Source organism: Myotis lucifugus, unplaced genomic scaffold (genome assembly GCF_000147115.1).
Source record: "Myotis lucifugus unplaced genomic scaffold, Myoluc2.0 scaffold_10, whole genome shotgun sequence".
Taxonomy (NCBI): Eukaryota; Metazoa; Chordata; class Mammalia; order Chiroptera; family Vespertilionidae; genus Myotis; species Myotis lucifugus.
Genome location: NW_005871058.1, coordinates 752629 through 763379, shown reverse-complemented (window position 1 = coordinate 763379; position 10751 = coordinate 752629). Strand labels below are relative to the sequence as shown.

Below are 10751 nucleotides of genomic sequence, written 5' to 3'. Positions count from 1 at the left end.
CCTGGCAGGGTGCTAGACTAACATGATATGTTTGGGCCATTCTCAATAGAAAACCCCCCTGTTACTGGAAATACAACATAGTCCTCCCTTTCTTCACCAGGAAAGGGCTCCTTGTCAAAGGGCATTTGGGCCCCATCCTGAATCCCCTGTGTCTAGATACAATAATACAGCAGCATAGCAAATGCAAGGCACTTCCTATCGGCCACACATGGGTGCTACTTCCCATATACATCTTCATATTTAAACCTCAAAGCCCCTAAGAAGTAGATAACACTGCCATCCCAATTTTACAGGTGAGAACATGGAGGCACAGAGAGAATGAGAAGCAAGCCCAAGGTCCATTTATTCCGGTTCAGTTGAGAGAATTCTGGGCTGGGAGTCCACGCATTCACCCAGCCTCCACTCTCCATCACTAAAGTGTGGACCGTTCCATTTGCTCAGTGCTTTATAGTTTTAAAATGTTCTAAGTTATAGTACCTCGTTGGATCTTCATGTCACAATGTGGTAGGGCATATTATCATCATCATAATCATCATCATCATCATCATATCATCATCATCATCTAGAGCTAAGAGATCTGAACCTCAGAGCATGTTCATTATTCAGCCCAGATCTATTCATGCCCAAATACAGTACACAGTTCAGGGTATCACCCTGCCATGGTAGAACCCCATCAGATACATTTAAGTTCAGCGGTTTGCCCTACACATTGAGACATCGTGTGGGTATGTCCCCAGGGCCACAGTCCCTCTGGGCTAATGGAGCTCAGAGCCCACAGCTGCGGATGGGTTAGCAGTGCATTTACAAATGCTGGGGAGGCTGTTGAGTCCCTGTAATTTTGTCTCTTCCAGCCTGCCCCGGAGGACCAGATGCCCCGTGTAATAACCGGGGTGTCTGCCTTGACCAGTACTGGGCCACGGGAGAGTGTAAATGCAACACTGGCTTCAACGGGACAGCGTGCGAGCTGTGCTGGCCAGGGAGATTCGGGCCTAACTGTCAGCGTAGGTGGCACCCCCGCCCCTGCTCAGCCTCTTGTTCCACTGAGTACTCCCTGCCCTGATCCACACCCGTCTCCTGCCCTGGAAGCATGCGTCTTCCCCTCTCCCACCCCCCACCCCCATCTGCCTCCCCTTACATGCCCTTCCCCCTCAGATGTGTGCGCATTTCCATCCACTGAAAGAGCTGCATCTCTGAAAGTGAGCTCACATCCCCTGCAGCCACCAAGACAAGCTGTGGCTGAGCAACATTCATTCATTCAGTTATTCAACCAACATGTATTATTCAGTCCTTACGAATACTGATAGCTAGTAGTTTATGGAGTGCCTACTATGTGCCAGGCAGATCCGTTTTACCATTTAAACCTCACAGCAACACTTTGAGGTGGGTACTGTTGTTATTCCCACTTAGCAGAAGAGGAAACTAAGGCACTCAGAGGCTTAACAGCCAGGAATTGTTCTAAGTTGTAAGGACACAGTGGTGTAGGAGGGGGCAAAGCCCCAGCTCTCAAAGGGTGTGTATTCAAAGGGAGAAAACAGATAAAAACTGCAGAAACAAAAAATAGTTATCCTATATAATAAAAGTCTAATACGCAAATCGACCGAATGGTGGAACCACCAGGGAGCAACAAAGGGATGACCAGTGGGGTGATAGGATGGGAGGAGGGCCCCCGCTGAAGGAGGAGACCAGCAGCAGTGGTGGGAGGTGGGGCTGGTGAGTGGGCAGCGCCAGGCCAGCCAAGGTGGGTGCCAGTGGGGCTCTCCCCGCCCCCCACTTGATCGCCCTGCCAGTCACCCCACAGATTGGCCCTGATCACTGGCCAGGCCTAGGGAACCCTACCTGTGCATTATTTGGTGCACCGGGCCTCTAGTAAAGGTATAAATACAAAGAAGCAGGTACAGGGAATGGTAAAAGAGAGATGAGCAAGCGCAAAGGCCCTGAGGCAGGAGCAGGCTTGCCATGAAACAAACGGCAAAGAGGCCAGAGTGGCTGAGCAGAGTGAGCACAGAAGAAGAAGAAAGGAAAGCATGAAATCTGCAGGTCGCCAGGGGCCAGGTCACATGGAGGCATCTTAGCCCAAGAAAGATCTATGGCATCTGCTCTGAGTGTGATGGTGGCCAGTGGAAGGTTATGAAGGGAGGAGTGTCAGGAGCAGATTAGAAAAGATGGCTCAGCTGCCCTGTGGAGCATACACTGCTGGAGAGAAGCACAGAAGCAGGTTCACCTTTAGGGAAGCTAATGCCACAACCTAGGTGAGAGCTGGTATTGTCTGGGGCTGTGGTGGTGCTGGGGGTGGCGAGAAGTGAAAGAATTGGTACATATCTTGAAGATTTTACTGTTAAATAGATTTCTCTGTTAGGGGGGCCCCAGATAAGGTTCTCTCCCTCTTCTGTTCTGTTTTCTGATGTAACCTCATTGCCCAGCCATGTCTGCCCCAAGATAGCCACTGAATCAGTTGTTTTTTGAATGTCTGGATGGATGAATGAGCGAGTGACTATGACACAAGCAGGCTGCCTCCCACACCAACAATGCAGCCAACAGGTGGCGAGTGAGCTGGTTGATTGGATTTCAATCCCTAATCACTGATCACTGATCACAATTTGCTTTACAGCCTGTGGCTGCTCAGACCACGGACAGTGTGATGAGGGGATCACAGGCTCCGGACAGTGCCTCTGTGAAGCTGGGTGGACCGGCCGCTTCTGTGACACGCAGGCAGGTCTGTCATGGGTGTGAGCAGCCACCCGCAGCACCAGGGGTCAGGAACCTTGCCCTGAGCGTCCAAGTCAGGTTGGGTCTGAGCACCACCTGAAAAAAAAAAAAAAGGCAGCACAGCAGGTGCTCCCTTCGCCACATGAAAAGCTGACTTGGATGTGTGGCCCCAGGCCTCAGGAAGTGTGGTGACTTGAAAGAAACGTAGATGAAAATATTTCATGCAAACCCATGAAACTAGCATGCAGTCCTGTGCAGTCACAGAGGACCCACCTCAGGCAAAGAATACAGGATCGGGCAGGGATGGGCCCCGGGATTGTGGTCCTAGGCCCCAAGGCTGAGTGCTTTCATAGGAAATGCAGTCGGGAATCCTGGATCTGGTTCCAGATTCTGCTACTTTCCAGACCAGTGGCCCGCTCTGAGCCTTGATGTGCTCATCCTTTGAAAAGAAGTGTGTGTTTCACATTTTGCAGTGGGGTCGGGGGGAGGGTTGTTGTGAGGGCCAGCGATCTCCAGGCTAGAAGGACCTTAGCAAATGACCCCATTCCTCGGCTATGAGGGGACACTTGTGAAACACAGTGGCAAGCCAGAGGGGAGTCTTGGGGAGACAGCTTAAGTGGGCCTCACCTCTTCTCACCATGACACAGGATGAACGGTGACCTTTTTCTTTGCAGCTTTGCCCCCAGTGTGCACACCTCCTTGTTCTGCTCACGCTACCTGTAAGGAGAACAACACGTGTGAGTGTAACCTGAATTATGAAGGCGACGGAATAACGTGCACAGGTGGGTCCCATTTGTGCATGTGGGAAACAGTCATAGTGTCCGGGCTCCATCCTGGCCCTTCTACCTCCTACCTGGGCCACTTGGCAATACCTATCCCGTCTCTGACTCAGTTTCTTTAATGGGTTTGCTTACACCTGACCTGCCCACCCCCCAGGTCATGGTTTGAAATTGCTTTGCAGACTGTGTTGCACTTTATTTTGTAGTGTTTTTTCTAACTCTAGGAGTATTCCAGTCTTCAAAAAATTCAGAATATACATTATAGTATTTAAAAAAATAGTTAAAACTACACATACTCCCACTATTTAGTAAAAACCACTCTGAACATGGCAATGTCTGTATTTAGTAGTGAGGATATGAGTTCAGCCACACGGAGACCCAAAGGAACGGTGGCATAAATATGGCTGATGTTTAGGTGTTTATTTTTATCTCATAGAACAGTTTGGATGGAGGCATCCAGGGCTAACATGAGGTATCACTCTGAAAGGTCATCTGGGAGCCCAGACTCCTTCTATCTTGTTGCTCTGCCATCATTCAGTTGCCTGACCTGAGATAGCTACCACCATAAACACATCCCAGGCAGCAAGAGGGGGAGGAAGGAGATTTAAGGGCACACCTACTAGTTGTTAAAATCCTGTCTGCTTCTATCCCATCGGTTGTACCCTCATTATCTATCACATGTAGTACCAAGGAAGCCTGGGAAATACAGTCTTTCATTGGGCAACCATGAGCCCAACTAAAAATCTATAAAGGAGACAATAGGTACTAGGGGAAGTGAATAGTCTTGGCCACAAGTACTTTCTTTTTTCACAAATAATTATTCACAGAGCCCTGACCGGTTTGGCTCAGTGGATGAAGCGTCGGCCTGCGGACTGAAGGGTCCCAGGTTCGATTCCAGTCAAGAGCATGTGCCTTGGCTGCGGGCACATCCCCAGTGGGGGGTGTGCAGGGGGCAGCTGATCGATGTTTCTCTCTCATCAATGTTTCTAACTCTGTCCCTCTCCCTTCCTCTCTGTGAAAAATCAATAAAATATATTTTTTAAAAAAATAATAATTATTCACAGAGATATAAACTTTCCTTACAAAAAATGAGATCTCACTATGCCTGCTGTTTTTTTGTTTTGTTTTGTTTTATAAATCTTTATTGATTTCAGAGAGGAAGGGAAAGGAAGAGAGAGATAGAAACATCAGTGATGAGAGAGTATCATCGATCAGCTGCCTCCTGCATGCCCCCTACTGGAGGATTGAGCCTGCAACCTGAGCAGGCGCCCTTGACCAGAATTGAACCTAGGTACTTCCAGTCCGCAGTCCAACGCTCTATCCACTGAGCCAAACCAACTAGGGCTAGGCCTGCTGTTTGGTAATCTGCCACAAGGCAGTCCAGAAATGGTTCAGCCCTCAACAATGGCAGCAGAGTCCCAGGTCTGTCTTTCTACCCCCCCATCCTTAGGGGGAGGCCTTTGTCCTAATGTCCATTCTCTCAGGGTCTCAAGTGGCTGCAACAACTCTAGGCCAAAAGGCAGGTAAGAGAAATCAGATGGCTTTCCAGCTACTCCTGAGGCTAGAGCTAATCTGTGACTGGGTTGAAATTTGGGGGATTGTGAAAACAAAGGTGATAAGAGGCAGCACAACAGTGGGGACAGCACAGGCTTCAGAGTCAAACCAACCTGGGTTGACATCCCAGCCCCGCCACGTTCTAGCTCTTTTGCCTTCACCAGATCAGTGAAGGTCTCTGAGTTTCAATTTGCTCATCTGTAGAATGGGGTCATGTCTATCTCACACGTCCTCTGTCGTGGGCTAACTCTACACACACACATATACACGCATGACCGTCCTAACATTAAACACCCAAACTCACGCAGAAAAGTGCTACCCAAGTGGAGGCTAGCAGTATGTGACAAGGGGCAGAGGTGGGCTGATGTCGTCAGGCCTGATCTTTGAGAGGATTAGCCACAGGATAGTAGGGTTTGCAAAGGCTAACTCAGAGGCCACAGGGCCTGGGGGGAGAGGGCGCCAACATGTTGGGGCCACTGACCCTGAGGTGACCCACAGCCCAATCTGAAGCCCGTTGCGCAGACAGTGGCTCATGAGCCCTCTCTCCCTGCTCTTGCAGTGGTGGATTTCTGCAAACAGAACAACGGGGGCTGTGCGAAGGTCGCCAAGTGCTCCCAGAAGGGCACCAAGGTCTCCTGCAGCTGCCCGAAGGGCTACAAGGGGGACGGTCGCAGCTGCTCGGAGGTAGACCCCTGTGCGGACGGCCTCAACGGGGGGTGTCATGAGCATGCCACCTGCAGGATGACCGGCCCGGTGAGTCTGTCTCCCCAAGATCAGCTTCTGGGGCCTCACTCGGCCTCTTCTCCCCTCTGCTTCCCGTTCGGCCTCTTTCTACCCTTTCTTCCCACCTCGGTCTACTTCTCGTGAAGTCGGCGAGCGAAGGGCGAGGCGGCATCCTAAGCCAGAAAAGGGCCTTCGTGGAAAAACTGGTGAACTCCACAGGAAGTCTATTGTTTAGTTCATAGTAATGGACCAGCGCTGATTTCTTAGCTTTGACCCGTGTACCATGGTGACGTAAGATGTTAACATTAGGGGAGGCTGGTGGAGGGCAGATGGGATGAACTCTCTCTGCTATCTTTGCAACTTTCCTGTACATCTAAAATCATCCAAACTCAAACGTTTATTAAAACAAAAGGAGTTGGTAAGAGGTGGCAGGAAAGTGCAGGTTTGGGCACTCCCTCGAGCCTTTTAATTAATTTATTTATATTTATATTTTTATTTTTATTTTTTAAAAAAAAAACAGGTACAACAGGCCACCTTCTGCTTTTTTTCTCTTTTTTTAAATATATTTTTATTGATTTCAGAGAGGAAGGGAGAGGGAGAGAGAGATAGAAATATCAATAATGAAAGAGAATCACTGATTGGCTGCCTCCTACACGCCCCCTATCGGGGATCGAGCCCGCAATCCAGGCATGTGCCCTTGACCGGAATCAAACCTGGGACCCTTTGGTCCAAAGGCCGACGCTCTATCCACTGAGCCAAACCGGGTAGGCCCTCAAGTCTTTTTAGAATGGAACCAGCGCCTGGAGCCCTGTTTATCTGGTGGGAAGAGAAGATGGTGGGAGATAATGTCCACAGTGGTTATAACATGAACTCAGAGTCAGACAGCTTTTGAGTCCCAGCTCCCAGACTTACACGCTGTGTGGCCTGAGGCTGGCTACTTAACCTCTCTGAGCCTTTGTTTCCTCATTTGCAAAGTGGGCCTCATAATAATGCAGATCCCATAGGATTGTTGTGGGATCAATTGAGATCATTCACTGATTCAACAAATGGTCATCAAGCACCTACTATGTGCTGTTCCAGGTGCCAGGGATGTCGCAATAAAGTGCTTGTATTCGAGCAGAGGGAGGGGCGGTGCTCAGTGCAGAACTCATGCACAAGACACTCTCGGGGCGCCCCAAGGGTCAGGAAGAACGTGACCCGGCCAGTGTGGCAGAGGCATGGGAGCTGCCTTATTGAGGGGTCAGGGAGGCTCCCCTGAGCTGAGATGTAAAGGACGGCATTTCATCATGATCCTGAACAAACACGACGTGGCGGTTACTTCTTTCCCACTGGACAGGAGAGGCATATATTCTCGATCCTTCTGAACATTTCCTATGCTGGATGGTGGGCCGCAGAGCACTAGGGGGTCCTGGGTCCCAGACAGGGGGCTTTTTCACCTTTCCGTTCTCCCCACAGGGCAGGCACAAGTGTGAGTGTAAAAGTCATTACGTCGGAGACGGGGTGGACTGCCAGCCGGAGCAGCTGCCCATCGACCGCTGCCTGCAGGACAACGGGCAGTGCCATGCCGATGCCCACTGTACCGACCTCCACTTCCAGGGTCAGTGTGGCGAGGGGCTGCGGGCCCAAAGCACCTGGTCTTCAGGCGGTGGGAGGATATGGGGGGTGGGGGGAGGGTCTGCGCAAGAGGAAAAGAAAAACAATTTAACTTTTAAAAAGTAAAAATTTTAACTGCGTTAAATTTTACAACTTGCCCTGGTCAGTTTGCCTCAGTGGTTTGAGTGTCAGCCCATAGACCAGCCGTGGGCAAACTACGGCCCGCGGGCCGGATCCGGCCCGTTTGAAATGAATAAAACTAAAAAAAAAAAAAAAAAAGACCATACCCTTTTATGTAATGATGTTTACTTTGAATTTATATTAGTTCACACAAACACTCCATCCATGCTTTTGTTCCGACCCTCCGGTCCAGTTTAAGAACCCATTGTGGCCCTCGAGTCAAAAAGTTTGCCCACCCCTGCCATAGACCAAAGGGTCATGGATTCAATTCCCAATCAAGGGCGCATACCTCGGTTGCAGATTCCATCCCCAGGTGTGTGCAGGAGGCAGCCAGTTGATGCATTTCTCTCCTGGTGATATCTCTCTCTCCCCCTCCCTCCTTCCTTCCCTTCCACTCTCTCTGGAAATCAATAGAGAAAATATCCTCTGGGAAGGATTTTAAAAAATTGGCAAGTTAATGAACCTTTTAAAACATAAAAAATTGGAGCCCCAGGACCCCTGAGTGGAGGGGCAAGTAAACTCAGAATTGTACCCTGAGCCTTGAGAATGAGACAGGAGCTCAAAGGTCCTCTACCGTGAATTTTCCTGATACTTGTTTCCTCAAGTTGCTTAGCAATCCCTGCAACCCTTAATTGGAAAAGAGCATAATCAAGGGTTTAAATAACAAAGAGGAAGTGGCTGCCAGGAGCAGAATCAATTTCCTCGCAGTCGTTTGGATAGTAGCACACTGAGTGGCATAGGCCCACCTACTTCCAAGGACGATGTGGATGGCTTATAATAACCCCACAGGTGTCATAAAACGAAGTACAGAGGCCCGGCTGACAGGGCATTTTGAAACCTGATGGAGGAAAGCCATGAAGGGCCCACAGACGAGTTCTGAACCAAGGCAAGGAGGGCTCTGTCTCAGAAAGTGATTCAGGCCACCTCACCTATGACCAACGGACGTCTCTGACGGGGTTGGATTTGCTTTAGTGAGGCAGTTCTTAGCATCTCAATAATAACTATCGACGTAAGGCCTGTTATGTACTGTCTTAGTCCATTCGAGCTGCTACAACAAAGTACCGTAGACTGGGTGGATCATTAACAACAGAAATTGATTCCTCCCAGTTCTAGAGGAGGAAGTCCAAGGTCAGGGTGCCAGCCAGCACAGTAGGTTCTCGTAAGGACTGTCTTCCAGGCTGCAGACGGCCAACTTCTTGTGTCCTCACAAGGCAGTAATGTGGTCCTTTTCATAAAGGCTCTGCCCATTCATGCAGGCTCCACGCCCATGACCTGCTTACCTCCCGAAGGCCCCACCTTCTAATAGCATCACATTGAGGTTAAGATTTCAACATAGGAATTTGAGGAGGACACAAACATTCAGTCCATAAAATAAATTAAGCCCTAAGACACCATTGGGGGTCTACTATACGTCAGGCACTGTGAGGGGTGGTTTGTTAACATTACTGTCCATCCTACGACATCATTTGGGGATGATCTAGAGGGTGCATAAAAGCAGGGAAAACACATAGGATAATGACATTGTCTACTTAGAAGGACATTCTAAGTGAGAAATTCAAAAATTTCTAAAAATTTTTGAAAAAAATTTTTAATTCATAAGACCAGGAAAAAAAACTAATAAGATAGAAGACAGTAATTTATCTCATGCTGACGATCCAATTGAAATGAGAGAAGAATAGAGAAAAATTGAAACCAGACTCAAACAGATATCTGTCCACCCATGTTCACAGCAGCATTATGCACAATAGCCAAAAGGTGGAAACAGCCCAAATGCCCATCCCCAAATGAATGGGTAAACAAAATGCAGTCTATCCCTACAGCGGGAGAGTATTCAGCTTTGAAAAGGAATGGAACTCTGACACGTGCTACAACATGATCACACCTTGAAAAACATGCTACATGAAATAAGCCAGACACAAAGGGACAAATGGATGATTCCACATACAGAGACTCGGTAGCTGGCCTTCTGCTTTGAACGTTCTTCAAAGTTCTTTGCCGGAAATACTGACCTGGGCGGTTCCTCTCCTTCCCTATCTAGATACCACCGTTGGGGTGTTCCATCTCCGCTCCCCTCTGGGCCAGTATAAGCTGACCTTTGACAAAGCCCAAGAGGCCTGTGCCAATGAAGCTGCCACCATGGCGACCTACAACCAGCTCTCCTATGCTCAGAAGGTGGGTCCCCAGTGGGTGGGTACCATGGCAGCAGGGTCTGCTGGCGAGGAGCTACAGGCTCTTCTTGCCATGGGGACACTTTGGCTGTTGCCTTCTTGGAGGGGAGTGCAGGAAGCTCCTGGAGCTACAATAACAATGTGTCACAGCCACTGGGAGTTTACTATGTGTCAGGCACTGTGAGGGGTGGTTCATTGACATTACTGTCCATCCTTACAACATGCCTGGAGGTACAGATTGGGCAAGTGAGGTTCTGAAAGGGTAAGTTTAGGTGTCCAGTTGTCACCTCGTCAGGAAGTGGAAGATCCAGTGGTCAAATGTAGCCTTGACTCCAAAAGTCTGTTCTTTTTTTTTTAAATATATTTTATTGATTTTTTACAGAGAGGAAGGGAGAGGGATAGAGAGTTAGAAACATCGATGAGAGAGAAACATCGATCAGATGCCTCCTGCACAACCCCCACTGGGGATGTGCCTGCAGCCAAGGCACATGCCCTTGACCGGAATCGAACCCGGGACCCCTCAGTCCGCAGACCGATGCTCTATCCACTGAGCCAAACCAGCTAGGGCCAAAAGTCTGTTCTTGACCATGACATTCAATTGCCTCAGCAGCGGCACAGCCTGGGAGTGCATATCTCACAGCTGGAGCCCAGGAAGACATCAATGACCACAAGCCTCGTGTCTCCCTGAGTCCACGAAGCAGTCCAATTTCTCTGGATGAGCTGGATTTCCCTGTGTCTGAAGGGGCCGAGAAGGGGGTAAATGAGGATGGCCTAGATCTCAGCCACCGCCAGGTGGGAAGTGGAGCCCTGGCCTTAAAAACCAGAAGCCTGTACATTTGGAAAGGCCAGCACCTCAGAATTACCTAGTGATTGCTCAGTGGGAGCAAAGGCGGTGGCGGCCTACACGATATAATATTAGAACTCTTCCTCCAACCTCCATCACTACCCAGTCTCTCTACCATTCCTCAGACCTGACAAAGCCTTTGATGGCAGGACCCAGAATCTTGGAGGGTCTGAATTTCTGCTCTCCTGCTTGCTGGTTGTGTGG

At 49.3% G+C, this 10751-nt stretch overlaps 1 protein-coding gene across 1 annotated transcript in view; it reads left to right on the top strand.

Annotated features, from left to right (window-relative positions):
• The window catches only part of STAB2 (stabilin 2), a 121016-nt gene that overhangs the window by 96599 nt on the left and 13666 nt on the right, over positions 1 to 10751 (top strand). The window contains 6 exon segments of the mRNA XM_023749817.1: positions 828 to 1001; positions 2609 to 2713; positions 3381 to 3488; positions 5599 to 5792; positions 7218 to 7359; positions 9574 to 9707. Coding sequence (XP_023605585.1) covers positions 828 to 1001; positions 2609 to 2713; positions 3381 to 3488; positions 5599 to 5792; positions 7218 to 7359; positions 9574 to 9707 — 857 coding nt within the window.